Genomic DNA, 16801 nt, shown 5'->3' on the forward strand with positions numbered 1-16801 from the left:
TGGCCTAAAAGACTTTCAAAGTCAATGTGTGCTGATAACAATTCCCCTTACCTGTTGAATCTCATCTCTCGTTGCTCGTCCCTCACTGCTTGGTTCAGGCTGTATCGCCGCTGGGGGGCGGGAGAGTCCTCTTGCACCTCCGGCTCACCCCCTGCCTTCACCAACTTCCTCGACTCAGAAATCTCACCTCCAACTCCTTCGCATTGAAGCGATGTGCTGGGAGATGGCGAACAATGCCCATTCTCACTGTAACACACACGCACAAATTTAGGAAACAAGATGAAACTGTTTGCATGTTCTTCCTGTGCTTACGGTGGTTTTCTCAGACCTCCCCGGCTTCCTTCCAAATCCTCAAAATGCAATGCATGTTAGGTTAATCAAAGACAAAACTGTCCACAGATGTACATGTGAGTGTGAATGGTAGACAAATACTCTATATGTGCCCTTCAATTGGTTGGCAACCAGTCTAGGTTTGTGCCCCCTCTCTCACCTAATGTCAACGGTAATAATACATAAAATAACACCATCGTGCTTTCGTATTTGACAGAGGTACGAATAACACGTTTTTCTTTGTCTGAAAGGTTTTTCTTACCACCCAGTTTCACTATCGTGAGAGGAGAGGACCCCAAGCAAAGCCCTCAATCCTGCACAAAATGCTTTTCATCCTCCCACACGCACAAACACATGCTGACCTGTCATGCATGCATGATTTTATTATGTAACCCTGTGTGTGTGTTTGGGGCTGGGGGGTAACATTCAAATCTGAATGTTTTCAATAATTCCTAAATTTTCCCTCGATACAAATAAACAATTGATAAACACAAACACACATAACAGATTGTCCTCAGTATTGTTAGGGAGGCGGCTTAACTATTTTGTCTAAACTACAAACAGACAGAAATGTTTAATCATCGCCAACAGATTAGTGACAAAAACCAGATCACTAGTATTAGAAAATCAACAGTAGAAACCGACCTAAAAAGAAAAGTATCATGGAACAGATATCATTCAAGAGCTTATGTTTTTTGCTAAAATTACTAAAGAAAATTGCAATGGACAAACAGGTGACTAAGATTCCAGTATGACTTAATATGTCATCAGCAGATCATATGATTATTTGGCTGTAGAAAAACTATCCAGCTCCCTTGTGCTTATCCTGTTAGGTGTGACGGGTGAGCTGGAGCCTGTATCCCAGCTGACTTTGGCCAAGAAGCAGCATATACGCTGAACTGACAATCAAATGCAGTACACATCTGCATACTGAAATTCTCACTCATTCTCACCTGCTGGCAATTTAAACATAATCCACACAGACACTGATTTGTAACATATCAAATGATTTTTGAATCAAGATGATTAAAATTGCATATTACACACACAGTGATCTATCCACCATAAATTCTGATTCCTCTCCCCAGACTAGTTGTCGTAGTACCAAGACTGATCCGTGAGAGGCAACATGGTGCTACAGGGCATGCAGAATGTGGGAGAATACAAATAATAAGAAAGAGTAGTACAAAACATCAATAGAAGATAGAATAATAATAGTTCGGCCAGGCTAACTAAATTTCAAAAGTCATTTTTATTGTGATGAATGTAATGATGTCTTATTTGCACACCCCACACAAGAAGATAATTGCTCAGGGGAAGTCAAGTCAAAAATGTTCTTTTCATTTATTCGTTCTATGTAGCCACACTTGTCTAAACACGGTATTCCAATTATTACATTTGTAGAATATGAAAAAGAACATATTATTGTACAGAAAATGTTTGCACTTGACTTCTCCTTCAAAGACAACTGAAAATCTGTTTAATGATGACGAGTATGCCTCCTCTGACCTGCAGCGTACGGTGGCACTCTCTTCCAGCCGCCTCCCGAGCATTCTGGCTATGGCTGTGAATGAGTTGCTCAGCCTGTAGAGGTCTTTACCATGGCCTCCCAGCACAGACGGGTAACGGTCTGTCAGGGCTCGGATCTCCAGCAGCAGCGTGTGGTGAAAAGTGTGCTCCATATCACCCAGAAGAGACACCAGGTAAACCAAAGAATTGCGTGCGTGCACCTGAGGAAAAAAAAAAAAAAAAACATTGACGATTATAGAATTGATTTCTTCAAATTCAAATTCCATCATGAAACCTTTGAGCACAGAGTCAATTTTTTCTCAGCAGATACAAAGTTTGCTAATGGTGACTTTAGATTTGAACAATTACATTTCTATGGTAATGAGTATTTGTAAATAAAAATTTGGATTTCATTATTTAAAACCGGCATATTAATTCCTAACAAACCTTTCCATTTTTTATTATTTTTTAGGGGGGGATATAGTATTTCAGGGGTGTCAAGCATTTTTGCTACGGGTCACATTGTTGTTGTGCTTTCCCTCAGATGGCCACTGTGCTGTATGTATGTATTCAGGCAGTAGGAAAATCTCATGCGTGCTGGCAGTCATACTGCATGATTACCCCCCTGGGCTGACTCTAATAACATGGTATGAGTAGAGCAAAGGTGATAGGATTGAATATCAGCTCTCTTGCAATTTTCAATCCAAATACCCCCCCCCCCCCCCCACCCTATTTGTTGATAAAAAGCAAACCAAAGCCCAAAAACCACAGACGTTTTTAAGATTGCTCCCTGGGAGTATAAATTGTTTCATAAAGCATCGTCAGTCTTCACAAGAAAACATTTTAATATACTGACAATAAAAAATGGGACATCAACATTTCACAGCAGTGGGGAAAATTGGTACTTGTACATTGCTGGCAAGATTGACTGATACGACCTATGAATCCAGCTGGTGCAAACATTTTGTGTTGGAAATCTTCAGCATGAGACACAAAAATGTGATTGATAGGGAAAATGCTCTTTCTGTATAGTTTGGGCATGTTTTACAAGCTCATTCTGTTGGATAATAACCTCTTGTGTGGATAATAAACCCAACTGTAAGACTAGAAGTCAGCGGGTTTCCACAAAACAGGCCAAGGAGGTATTTAGCAGTGTCGAAGGTGCAGTTCAACAATGAAACAGAAGCTTGTTGGGGTGCAGATTACAGATATGGTATGTTATTATTACACCTCAGTGCTGGCTTTATTGATTTAATATTTTCCATTCTAAAAGGCTATGGCGCTTACAAGCATTACACCCAAAGCGCAGGTTATTATGTTCATCATAGAACAATAATGTGAACCCTTTTGAGATAGTAATGCAAAAATCATGGGAATAGTTCCTGGAGAAAAAAAATCCGAAAGAATCAACTTTAGAACTTTCTTTATTTTTCAAGTTGAAAGGAAAAGTAACTGCGTTGAGTTTCTATACCGCTCTTTGGTCTTGCAGCAAAACTGGAGCTTATTCCAGATGACTTTGGCAAAAGCTGTGGTTCACCCTGGGCTCTTTGCTAGCCAATTGCTGTATTAGTTTTATGTTCTCCCCAAAAATTATCCCGGACTGATAAAAGATAAAGTTCAAATTCCATGGAGAGATTCAGACTGTACCTAAAAGCACAAAATAACATTGCAACTAATAAATAACACAGTCACATGGTCAATAACAAACTCTTTTTCATAACTAGTGCAAATACAGTGCTGCACTTGTCATGGAGAGGCTGGTTAGTCCACGTGTTAGGAATTTTGCAGACTTATGCAAGTAGGTGTATTTAAAAAAAAAAAAAAAGGTGGTTTGCACCATTGTAGGCATGATCAGAGCCAACTTGATTCAAAACCAGAAATCAGAAGGTCTTTTCTTTAAATGTGGCAGAATGACAATGTCAGATTTAGAAATGAGATATGACATGTCCTAGCAGCTCAGAATATATTCCTCTATGCGTAGAGTGTAGTAACTTTCATCCACCACATTGTCAGGTGCAGCGACCGTATGTCAAACAACACACCCTCGCTATGCTAGAACACCCAGCATAGCCCAGAACGGTCTCCCTAATTTTCAAACTCACACAGCGAGACTTGCGCGTTCACAAAAACAGTAGATACGGGTATGCGATAAAAGGTTTCAAAAGGTTATGCCAGCATTTCCACATGCGCAATCTAAAAAAAAATAGAGCCCCAGGACACCTATGCTTTCTTCTGTACAATGCACTGTTTTATATTTTTGAGGTCTCACTGAGATAATTGATTAATTTGATATGTTTGGACCAAACAAAACAATAAAGACAATCAATACAAATGAAGTCCTTCTGGAGCTAAAGGAAGAAAGAGAAAGTTGTGCAACCAGTAAGTGTGTGTGTGTGGGGCAACACTAACTTACAGGAGGCACTGCCATCACTAGGAGGTCTCTGCTGCGTCATTTCCCAGAAAACCAGGCCTTAGTTTCCAAATAGTTCCAATGTGGAAAAAGTACAGGACACCAACAAATGATCACAAACTACGTGTTTGTGTGTGCTGAAGTTGGGTTTTGTTTTTCACATAGAGGACATATGAAAAGTGGTGCTGCCATCTATTTTTATAAAGTGTCAATCATATCCATTTGCTACAGTGAGAATGAAAAGTGGTGCTGCCAATTATCTTTATTAAGTGTCAATAATTTCCATTTGCTATAGTGACATTAATAAAACAAAACAAATTAAAAACACATACGTATATTGTAATTTATTTATTCTGAGTCACTGATGGTGGTGTGGTACATTTGTCTGATTTTGGTGCAACCAGCATGGGTTTATTCTTCACTCAGTCACTGTTGTCTGCAACTACTAGCAATCAGTTCAGAATGTTGTTTGCCTTTCAGTTAGTCAGTTGGGCTAAGCTCCAGCTTTTTGCGACCTCGGTATAAAAGATGGATGGACGGATGGACAGACGGATGGAGGGATGAACAGACAGACAGATGGATGGGATTCTTTGTTGACTTATTTAGTCTAGTCACGATTTTTAATGAGTTGGTTAAATTGAATCATTGCAACTCAGTACGCAAGAATGCAGCCAGGCCTTCAACGCAGTTCACTAGTTGGTATCTCCAAACACTTTCCCCATGAGTCAGTTGTTTATTGTGTGTGCTACAAGTATAATTGCGTGTGTGTTTATGCGTACCTCATTGATGATGCCCACAGCACCGTGGATTTTGGCCACGTGCCCCAAAAGAGCAGGCCGTTGTTGTCCCACAGTCCTGAGCTTTGGCAGACAGCTGACCAACGAGGAGGGGCTGGCTTGAGCCACATCCACCAGAGTGCCTAGAATGGCCTCAATTAGAGACTGGTTGCCTAGGTAACTGACAAGGGCAGGCACCTGGGGGCTCAACATCTGAAAACAAAGTTGAATTCATACTTTTACCATGAGTCTAGCAACACAAGGTTTTGGTAGTGTGCAGATTGAGCAAGCGGAAGGGTGAATATGTCTTTCTCAGAGGTGAGCAGAATGAGATGAACAGTATGGTGACTGATGATAAACAAAGACATGACTGTAGGATCGTCTGGAAACACTCTGGCAGTGAACTGTTCCTCCTCATTATCCACAATGAGACAGCACTGGATCAGACGATTGCAGAACACTCCTGCTGCTTCAGTTTAAGTCACTTCAACTGAATAATCACATTTGCGTCACATTGAAACTCAGAACATTCTAAACGGTCATTTAAGATGGCAGTGATGAATGAGACATTTTTTAGGGACACTTCATTCAGTCAACCAAGTGGACACGGCTGGCATATGATTTTTTTTTTTTACTATTATTAACAGATGGCATAGTTATGGTTGAGTACAATTAGTCACCTAAAAATATGACATGACCAGCTCTTTAACATTGCAGTGTCTGCTAGTAAGTAAACATTTTATTTTGATCATAAAGTGTTAGTGTTGGGTGTTGTTGTTGTATGTGCTTTAGAGCAATGTTGACATTTTTATTCCTTCCACACCCTCTTTAGTCCTGACATGCCGTCAAGCAACACGCACATGATAAATACAACCTCACCAGCGGATGCTGCTCAGCCACCATTTGAAGCAGTCTGATCAGGTGTTGCTGTTCTGCGGAATCCAGCTGTGACATTATAGCAGTGAGCTTGCCAAGGTGACGGTGTATGACATTAGGTTGTCTGGGGTAGACTGAGGGGAGCACACGGAGTAGCATGTGGTTGCCTGCGGACAGACGGGAAGAGACACTGAACACAGGTCATATTTTCATTTGGATCATGTTCAGCAAAAAAAATAATAAGAAGAAACCACAGGTCATATTTTTATTTGGGCTTCAGGTTTTACAACAAGATGATCCATAGTTATAACTCATCTTAACGAACTGCTTTTGTAGGATGTGTAAAAGCTGTGGCAAGGTCACCAATAAATATCGAAAGGATGCATCAATCTTTCAATCTCATTATGTCCATTTCCTCTTCCAGCACACTTAAGACTTGGCTCTTCATAAAACTAGACACATACTGTAGAGGGCATGTACAAAAACAAAGCTTTTTAAAGACTGAAGCTGAGCTTTTATGGGATTCTTCTGAGGAATTTTAAAGGTCCGCATAGGAATACTCTGTGGGGGATTTAGGAGTTATACTATTGGACCCTCAGGCATGTGCATGTCTAAACACATGGAGAGCATGTGGGAAAATAATATATACAGTGCGAAAACTTCCAGCATTTCCTTTAAAGCTCTGCATACACTGGTTGATTTCTGCCGTGTTGTTTTTAAATCCCAACTCACCTGAAAGACTAAATCTCCTGTGATGGGAAATCTTTAAGACTGCATTGTATGCTGCACCTGGTGCTGGTCTATTTATTTCCTACATAAGACGCTAGTGTGCTGTTTCATGCAAGAATGATATCGGGGCTAATCTGGTATAGTCAAATCATGTTTGCCGACAACAATAATCTAATATTTGTCTGCCGATGACAAAAGGGTGCCCAAGAAGTGCACGAAGGACAAATGTCGGACGGGGAAATTTTGCTGAATTGCTTACTTTTGATAAAAAGTAACAAAATGTTACTCTTATCATTTGCAGTGAAAATGAATAAAAACACAAATGTTCATCCTTCATGCCAATGCTGGATTGATTGGATGTTCATTTATTTAGCTCAAATACACTGAAGGGAAATTTAATCATTAAACTCCATCTGGACAAGATCTTGGTTGAACACAATTTTGACACACTCAAAATTCACCTCATAATACTTCCAGTCACTTGTTCCCAATTCCTTCTTGCTCCCTTAGCTATTGATCAGTTAACAATCATTCACAGCGCCTGAAATCAGTACTGATTCACAAATGAGTCAACCCGAAGTGTGGAATTTGACCTTCCCAGCCCCAACTGACACAACACAACCCAGCATCCCGAAAGACCAACATCACTTCTATATGGCTTGTTGTCATTAGGGTGCCTTAGGGACCCAGGTGAACTGGAGCCTATCCTAGTTGATTTTGGGTGAGATGTAGGATACACCCAAGGCGGGTTCCCGGCCAAACTCAAACAAAGGTGACATATTTAGGTAATTACATAATGGGAAGGAAAACACTGAAAATTACTGTGGTAACAGAACTGCTAAAATGACAAAATCATTAAGTTAAAATTGTGCATACGAACCATTACAGCTGCCTCAAAAGTTGGATTTATGAAGACATGTGCTGTATGTGAACACCACAGCTGTTCTTCTCTCCAACCACAGCTGTATTTTTGCTTTCTCTGCTTACTTTTGAAATATTAAAAAGAAACACTGTCTGGCATTTAATATATGACCCCTTTTCCAGCGTGTCTCGAGATTGCTTGGCATGGACCATAAATTACGATTGTTTGCTCTTTCTCTGCCATTCCGCAGAAATGTCTTACGTGATATATCACCTTTAAATTTGACCCGTCCTCACTGGTTAGTTGTGCAAGATAAACCAAGTTGTATAACAAAGCTGTATTTGTTCCAACGTTAAGTACAGTGAAACTTTTGTAAACATCAAAATGACAGCACATCAACACCGCAAATTGAAGTGGAACTTCTTAGTCAAATGCACATTTCCAACCAATAAGAATGTCTCCTTAATAACCATAGAATATCATAACCTGTCATCTGTGTGCAGTCCATGCAGCACACAGAATTAAATGTTCAGTTTTCTTTCTAAATTGTCTTGGATTTATTCACTGTTTTCTACCGGGGGTCAATTAGCTCAATAAATCTTGGTGGTAGGTGTCACATGAGCACACAAAAGAGATCTGTGAGCAAATGCTTGTTAGCTTGTATCCCACATGGGTATGCTGTTCCTAAAGTCATGTATGTCACTTGAACATCTCAAACATGTGAAGGAGGGAGTGAGGGTCACATTAAGGCACAGGAAAAAAAAACTTCTCTCAGGGAGACCATTATTTTTAAAATACTGGTCAAGAGTTCATTATTTCCATTTAAATGTATTGCTCCATCAAAATAAGTGGACGCACAGGCATTATGGTCTAAACCACTGGCAACAAAAGTTAATGCACCCCAAAGTGAAAATGTGTCAACATTTTATGTGACCACCAATTTTTCCCAGGAGTGTTTTTTTCTTTTTAAACCAAGGATTCCCAGGTTGACACTGGAATCCTCTTCCAATCCAAGACAACATTACAGAGTTGGTGGGTTCAAGTTTAGGTCTGTGGTGGCTGTTTGTGGGGTCGTTATATTGTTGGAAGAGTGCCTTGTGGTCCGGTTTCCCAAGGAAGGGGATCGTGCTCTGCATCAGTATCTCGCAGTAAATTCTGGCATTCATAATTACCTCTGTAGCTTCAATGCCAAGAGCTTCCACCCACCATGCTTGGCTATGGCTTGTTTTTAAGTTCTTGTAAAGTAGTTACCTTTTACGTATGAAGTTATGGAACAATCTGCAATATTGCCCAATGAGTCGGATAGGGTCAGCATTTCATACTGCTGAGTCAGTAGTGACTGAACATGAAAACTGCTTTTCTATTTGAATGCCACTTTACATTATTTCAGTGTGAGTCAGGATTGTCAGGAAGTAAATGGTATTTCTCAAGCTTGCGTTAGGTTTCCAACATCTAATTTACACATTCATAAAAAGGATGACGTGCTGTGATTTGTTTCTATTACTGCTTATGAGGGTGCAACAGTGCTACTACCATAAAATATGCACAACAAACATAAGGTCAAGAATCTTAACTTTCTGGCAGTATAAATTCAAGTCATAAATTTTGGTTCAACTTCATTTTCAATACTTCAAACTTACCCAAACTTGTCAATCATTGTTTCAAAAAAACAGTTTTGGGATTGGATTATATTTTGTTGGATATTATACTAGATTACATTAGATTCAGTTTTTATGTAATTCTAAGGTAACACAAAATTACAATTGAAAAGCAACAATTTCAACAACATTAAAATGTACCTCACGAAACCACACTTCTACCCATTTAACGACCAAGTACAATACACAACTATGCAAAGAGACAAAAAAAAAAAAGACACACAAGAAGGCTAAGTAGCCAAAGGAATGTAGCCACGAGGAAGTGATTAGGTCCATCGGCAACACCAAACAGACAAAAGCACACGCAAGGAAACATATGTGTAATCTTCACACATAACAAACATCATCAAAAGATTTTCTGAGTCACAAATAATAGTGTAGAAAACTGTGAAGCAATTTAAATATCATTTAGAAAACTGCCTCTTTTTCACACAGGCACATGCAAACTCTGCATGGGGCAAAAATCAATCTCTCTGTTTCTTCTTCCATTACCTGTATCTCCCTCTCCCTGTGTGCAGCGGCAGTAAAGTTTGATTACGACATACAGGCTACCTCCAACGACGCATTACTCACTGCTTTGCCGTATTCGCTCTCAGGCTGAGGCTCGGCTCAAATTTCATTGGCACAAAGAGCGCTTTCAAAACATTTGGAGGTAAGGACGATGGTCTGGTTTTATTTTAGTATGACCATTATAAAAAGCAGCATCACCATATAGTCACAGAAGAATATTTCTAAGCAGGCTAAACAAGAGGAGGTTAAAAGATGATTGGAAGAGTTATCTCAGATTTTGTAATATCGGGGTAAAAAGTACTACACATTAAAAACTTAACAGAAAATGACCTTTGATCCAGACTACACCATGCAAAACCCGCAAAACATGTAACTCATGAATTCCAATATTGAATAATACATATTTGTAAAATGCTTACATCATATTTTTGATATTAAATTTCTATGGCCATTGGAGGACTTTATAAAAAGTTCCCTACCACTTCTGCAGGACCAGACGAGAGAAAAAATAGCTAGTTCAAACATTGCTTTGTGGAACGCTGATTGACTTCCACTTTCTTTGTATTATGACCAATTTTCTAATGTGGACGTTAACAGTTTATATACAAATATAGTAAAAGTAAATGAATGTCTCCCCTGAAAACGTGTTAACTAATGGGAAACATAGACTTGTGCGTGAGTTTAACCCACTAAGCCCCCTTCTATATCTCCGAATCTGGCTGGAGTAGACGACACCGCTTGGCTTGCTGCCAAGGATTGCTCAGCATTTAACCAGAAAGAATGGGAGCGGTAGAGAGGAAGAAGGGGAGGATGTGGAGGGGGAGGAACAAATGTTGCATGAGGTATCAGGGAGGGAGAGCTTGAAAAAGAGAGCGGTGGACCGGAGAAAGTGAGAGACCGGAGGGGACCACGGTGACTGATAGAGAATTTCCTCACATGCACGCACACACAGAGAGAAACACAAAGGAGGCCAGATATTTTCCTCACACATCTGTTTGGTTCTGCCACCTGTGAACACTCACTCACACATAGGCAAACGCACACAGAAGAACAGCATGTTGTACTGGAAGCTTCCCCTAGCAGTGGGTGCGTGGTCGATATGTGTATGTCTGACTCTGAACTATGAGGACGATATTGAAGTCAACTATGCCGACACCTACTACAACGAAATCACAGAAGATGAGACGCCAGAACGTAAGTGTTACACTTGACCAATTAACTCCAGATTTGAATGCTTCACTTAACATTTTTCTTGGCAGTTAGGAGTGGTAAAAATTTGACTTGAAAAAAAAATGTCTATACATTTAAACAAACTAACAAGATAAAAACTAATAAAACACAGGCTGTAAATAAGAACTTGGAAGACAAACAAATGTTTCACAACTTTGGGGCTTCCACTGTATTCTGTCAGGCGTGACAAAGCTGCAAATTCTACTTGTTGGAAACTTATGGACATTTCATCATCTCAGGCAAACTAAATGAACAAAGTGCACGCCAAACACCACACAGCTTGCATTTTACAAGTTTGTTGATTTAAACATAGCAGGAGGTCTCTTTGCACCGTCAATAGTTAAACAGCAGCAAATGTCGCTCGGGCAACATCCCAGTTTTTATAAAGTTGACTGAACATCCTTTAGATGAGTAGTACTGTGTGTAATGACAACATTGGTCACACTAATAGAAAAGAGTGACATAAAGAAATGAAAGTGAAGAAAGAGAGGTAGCCCAAAAGAAGACACTGACAATTTAACCCTTAACGGAATTTGAATATGTGTCTATGAATATGAGAGATGGGCCATGGCACAGTTCATTTAACGTTTTGTAGTCCTTCCAACATTTTTTCCCATAATAAATAATGGAAATAATTATTTTTAGGGTTAACTTGAATTTGATGCTCACTGAATTGAGGTCACATGACAAGGTTGCACTGTAAGAATATCCTTATATATTGTATTTTTCCCCGATTGGTTGGGGGAAATTTTACCGTCACATCATCTATCAAAAAGAAAAAAAAATCAAACGTTTAATGTTGAAGTTACTCTTGTTTCTGATTCTTTAAATCAGTTTGCATTAAGCCTCCAGATTGTGTTTTTTGATTTGGAAATTCTAACCAAAAACACTAAAGCCACTCTGGGGAACATGAAGTGTTCAAAACACACCCAGCAAGGTTTAGTGTCTCATCCCCATGATTCTAAGTCACGTAATGAGGTGAAGATCAAAATTATGCAAGTTCATTTACAGACCCACTGAAATCCCCAAGAAATGTTTCTCTGACCTACTTTTGTGAGTCATTGGCAGGGCAAAAAGCCTCACAGTATTTTCTCTTGGAGGAATTCACCAACCTGAACCTTTGTCTCAGGGACCAAATTCTTTCATGGTTGATCTGGCGCTAGTAATGAATGGTGCTTTTAGAGTGGGCCCCGCCAAATGGCATTATGTTAATTAGCTGCAACTCCCAAAAGGTTACCGTGGGGGTGTAGTTTTACACTTGTCAGTTGGGCAGGCACCTCCGTAAATGTTACAGTTGTGTGGCTTCCAAATGCTTTCCGTAATCATGTTGACACTGGTCCATGTAGCGCTCATAGTTCTGCTCAATGGTCCTGAACCACACCAGAGTTTTGTTTGCAAGACCACCTCTTAAAGATGCCTGGGTCCATTTGTTTGGTGTGTCCCAGGGTTTGGATGATCACCAGAATTCCTTTTATCCAAACAAATCTTGTCAACGGTTAACACAACCTCAATGTCAGACAATGTACTTGTCATTCTCAACATTAGAGTGCTTGCTTTGGTACCCAGCAGTAGAAAAATGATTCACACTTTTATTCCACTTTACAAGCCATATTTGTACTTCACACTTGATGTTGCAGAAAGACAAAATAAACTTCAATTGAAAACTAGCAGGAGGAATTTGGCATGTTAACTAAGTTGTTCTTTCTCTTTTTTCCATCTGTAGCCACACCGAGTGCAACTCCCTGTAGTTCTCCAGACCTCACAAAGTGGGACAAAATTTTCTCAATGCTGGAGAATAGCCAGATGCGGGAGAACATGCTTCTGCAGTATGCCGATGACATTGTCAAAGTGGAGATGGGGTCTCTACGTGGGGAAATCCTCAGGTCAGTTGGACGACTGAATGGGATGTTTATGCAAAAATGATAAAAAACATCTGGGTCCTGTTGAGTAACATCTGATATTTTACAATTTCCAAAAACGTATGATCACTTGAATCATCCACAAGTCATAACGTCACAGTATTTGGTCATAATAGATTGCAGTAACTCCGTTTTAATCATTGATGTTGGTTCCGTTGGCTAGATTTGTGGCCCAGTATGGTGGTTCATGTGGGGTTGCAGTGGAGACAGCCGGAAAGAGGTTGGCCTTGCAGTTGGAAGGCCGACTAAGAGAATCTCTTGAACGATTAAAATTTGGAGATTACATTACCACTGCTGATGGAAATTCAGTTGGGAATTCAAATCACCTGGAGGCAATGCTGCAACAGCTTCTCTCTGCCACACGGAGCCAGGCAACCCGACTTGGTAAGCTAGAAACCAGCTGCTTCAGCCACCGAGGAGGTGTGAAAGAAACATCGCAACTTTCACATGGTGGAAGAGTTGGCCACAGAGAGCAGGAAGTTACAACACAAGAAGTAGCTTTGGAGGCAGCCTTGGTTATGCTGCAGCAGACGAGAATGGAGATCCAGGAGGTACTAAGTTCATCACGGCGCAGACACCTGCCTGCAGGTAAACTGTGGACTCTCTTTGGATTTGACTTCATTTTTTCCAACGTGTCATTTGTTAATTGTCAAAAAGTACATGACTCATCAGATGATTGATTCAATCTTTTGTGATCTCCAATACATTTTCTTTTCACACAGGTAATGAGATGGCCATCCTCTTCCCCATGCGTTCACGTCGCATCTACACTTCAGTTATACCCGATGTCCCTCTTTCACTGTCCTCCTTCACTGTCTGCCTGTGGGTGAAGCCAGTCACAGTCTCCAACAAGACTGTTCTGTTCTCTTATGGCAACCGTCGCAACCCATATGAGATCCAACTCTTGCTCAGCCACACATCAGCCCTATTCACCATTGGAGGAGAAACTCATCTGGTGGAGGCACGAGGTGTAGTGAATGCAAAAGGTCCTACAGAATGGCTTCACCTATGCGGGTCTTGGTCCTCTGGGCAGGGCCTGGCAACCTTGTGGGCAGGTGGGGAAAAGGTTGCTTCTACATCAGGAGTGGCAGAAGGACACATTCTGCCAGATGGAGGCTCACTCCAGTTGGGACAGGAAAGGAATGGTTGCTGCCCTCTGACCCCAAGCAGCAGTGGGAACGGGGTGCCGGGCTTTGAGGCAGGGTTCGATCCCAAGCTGGCATTTGCAGGCAAAATGACGGGAGTGAACATGTGGGACAAAGTGCTGCCAGAGGAGAAGATTTCCCAGATGGCTTTGAAAGAGGGCCAGGGCTGGGAGGAAAGAGGGAACATAGTGGCATGGGGTGTGACAGAAATGGTGCCACATGGAGGCGCTCTATTTATCAACTAAAATAGACTCCCTAATATTCACAAGCCTTGACCTTGCCTATCACAAACATTTAAATCTCTTTAATGCTAAAACTGAGGAAATGCATCTTTATGAAAATATTTCATGGTTTATTTTTGCACCACAATCACTTTTACTGAGGCTACATGTCACACTCGTTCCTCATTGCAACACACAAACATTGTCAAGCATTCATCTCGGAAAGTGTGTGTTGTAGCAGGAAGCGTGCTGCGAGCGATGTTTACCAAAGACCTAATTAGGGTGAAAGAAAGAGTCCATTGTGAAAGTGAGCAACTTCTGAGCCAATAAATAAAAACTCAGCAGACACGAGAGGGGAACCAGAGGACAAAAATAATAAAAATGTTTTAGTTGTAGCGCCATTTATTTACTTTTATTGATACATTTAAGTAATCATTATAAGTCTAGTTTTGTCATACACGGCTAAAATCCATCTTTTGGCATGTCAAACTTGGTCTTTGCTTTTCTAAACTAAAGACCATCCACAGATTAGTCTCCTGTTGGACTAAATAAAAAAGGTACCATGTAAATAACTTTGTAATGAACCGTAATTTTCGGACTATAAGTCGCTCCGGAGTATAAGTCGCACCAGCCATAAAATGCACAATACAGTGAAAAAAAACATATATAAGTCGCACCGGAGTATAAGTCTCACTTTAGGGGCGAATTTATTTGTCAAAATCCAACACCAAGAACAGACATGAACCAGCAACAACAGGCTAAACGATACGGTATGCAAACGTGACATATACACAAACGAGGAGCTGAGAACGGGCCTGAGTAACATTCAGAGTTATTCAAATACGTATTACATAAATAACACATTTATCAAACCATCTATGTCACTCCAAATGATTAAATCCATCGATCGTCCTTTATGTAAACAATGCCGCGTATGCGCCGCATATGCGCCGCTGACGTCGGACTCGTAAGTTGCATTTCTAATTATTCCACAGACCCATATAACGATATATAAAGTATATTTCAAATAACTATCATATAACAACAATATTATCAAACCATCTGTGTCACTCCTAATCATTAAATCCATCGATCAAATTCCTCGTCCTTTAGGTCAACAACGCCGCGCGTGCACCGCACAGATCTAGTATATAACTATATTGTAGCGTTAACAAAGTACCAGGAAAGACGTGGGTTTGGTAAACGGCTCTTTATTTAACAAAACAAGAGTTCAACGAGCCAACAACTACTGAACTGTAACGATAAAAACATATACAAGTTGCTACACGAAATAAAATATATCAAATAACTATAACATAAATACGATTTTCAAACCTTGTGTCACTCCAAATCATTAAATCCTTCAAACGTGGGGCCCTTCGTGATCTTCATCATCCCGTGATAGAATCCTTTGTCCTTATGTAAACAACCGCCGCGTTGCTGACGTCACTTGCAGGTCAAATGACAGTAATCCCTTGCTACATCGCGGTTCGTTTATCGCAGATTTTTGAATTTTCAAAATTTGCGAAAAAATTCACATCAAATTATGAAAAAAATTGCGATTTATAGTCCGAAAATTACGGTAATGAGCCATGCATCATGTGATCCAGGCAATACTCGTGACTAAACACTGCTGTGCATATTTTCTGCTAAGCTCAGCCGACTCTAGAAATAACTTTGAACATTTCAGCTGTACGCAATGTTGTATTTTTTTTCCACTTTTTGCCTCACCAAGTTAAGTTTGTTGGATTACTTTGTACTCATCATGTTTACATTTACGTATATTAGTCATTCTATGTCTGCGTAGTCAGCTGTTCAGTACTTTTTACACATAGTGTAATATATAATTTTTTGCAATACAGTTACATTGTAAATTTGTTATATTTGGATTTCATTGTTTTTATATAAGTGAGGGGAATGTTTACAAGGTCTGGTCTTTTGTGAGTTAAATTGTTTTGTAGAATACTGTACAGATATATTAACTGAATTTGGTTTCCCTGGTAATGTCAACAGGCGAAAATGAATGTATTTGCACATAAATATAGTTTGACGGAGAATGTGGGATGAATAAACATATAATAGTATATTTGTTTGCCGAAGTTTTTGATTTCTGAGAGAACTATTTCCCATTGTGGCTAAAGAATGGTTATTTGTAATGTATACTTTACACAAAAATACAATAACATAATATGACAATAATTACTGAAAAAAATTCAAGCAGTAGGGTTGGGCAGTATTCAAAGCTAAAATTTATGTTTGCTTACGTTTTCACTGAATGGAATGGGTTAGAAATTGCACTATTGCCAAAAAAAAAAAAAAAAAAAAAACGCACCATGGTCTGAAAAATATGAAACATCCAATTTTGTCATTATAGTAAATTTTCTCTACACCATATATTGTCCATTTTTGTTTTTAAAAACATACCCATGTGCTAATGGCAAAGCAGCATCAACGTTTACAGTAGTTTGTACACTGTTGAACAGCAGGGTGTTCTTCCAACTATCCATTTATTCATTTTCTGAGCCGCTTATCTCTTTTGTGAATTGCTTCTTTTAGCATGATGTGTAGGTCATGTTACGGTTCAAGTGGCTTCAATATTAGCTAGCTCCCGATTCCAACTGTGTCC

General features: G+C 39.8%; 2 protein-coding genes across 4 annotated transcripts in view; one reads left to right on the plus strand and one right to left on the minus strand.

Moving 5' to 3' along the window:
- The window catches only part of veph1 (ventricular zone expressed PH domain-containing 1), a 43275-nt gene that overhangs the window by 15794 nt on the left and 10680 nt on the right, over positions 1-16801 (minus strand). For all 3 annotated transcript variants that reach the window (XM_049725462.2, XM_049725463.2, XM_049725464.2), the window contains exons 5-8: positions 5905-6068; positions 5029-5238; positions 1840-2060; positions 52-246 (exon numbers count right to left, since the gene is read on the minus strand). In XM_049725462.2, coding sequence (XP_049581419.1) covers positions 52-246; positions 1840-2060; positions 5029-5238; positions 5905-6068 — 790 coding nt within the window. The remainder of the gene's footprint in view (positions 1-51; positions 247-1839; positions 2061-5028; positions 5239-5904; positions 6069-16801) is intronic.
- Positions 10457-16259, plus strand: ptx3a (pentraxin 3, long a). Its single transcript, XM_049725488.2, has 4 exons — positions 10457-10854; positions 12614-12773; positions 12973-13397; positions 13532-16259. Exons 1-4 carry the CDS (start codon positions 10716-10718, stop codon positions 14197-14199), a joined length of 1392 nt encoding a protein of 463 aa, XP_049581445.1. The 5' UTR covers positions 10457-10715; the 3' UTR covers positions 14200-16259.

The sequence above is a fragment of the Syngnathus scovelli genome, chromosome 7 (assembly GCF_024217435.2).
Source record: "Syngnathus scovelli strain Florida chromosome 7, RoL_Ssco_1.2, whole genome shotgun sequence".
Lineage (NCBI taxonomy): Eukaryota > Metazoa > Chordata > Actinopteri > Syngnathiformes > Syngnathidae > Syngnathus > Syngnathus scovelli.

Coding starts and splice junctions, on each gene's coding strand:
- ptx3a (XM_049725488.2), top strand. CDS start 10,716: ATGTTGTACTGGAAGCTTCCCCTAGCAGTGGGTGCGTGGTCGATATGT. Junction 12,774..12,972: donor CTACGTGGGGAAATCCTCAG/GTCAGTTGGACG, acceptor TCCGTTGGCTAG/ATTTGTGGCCCAGTATGGTG. Junction 13,398..13,531: donor GCGCAGACACCTGCCTGCAG/GTAAACTGTGGA, acceptor CTTTTCACACAG/GTAATGAGATGGCCATCCTC.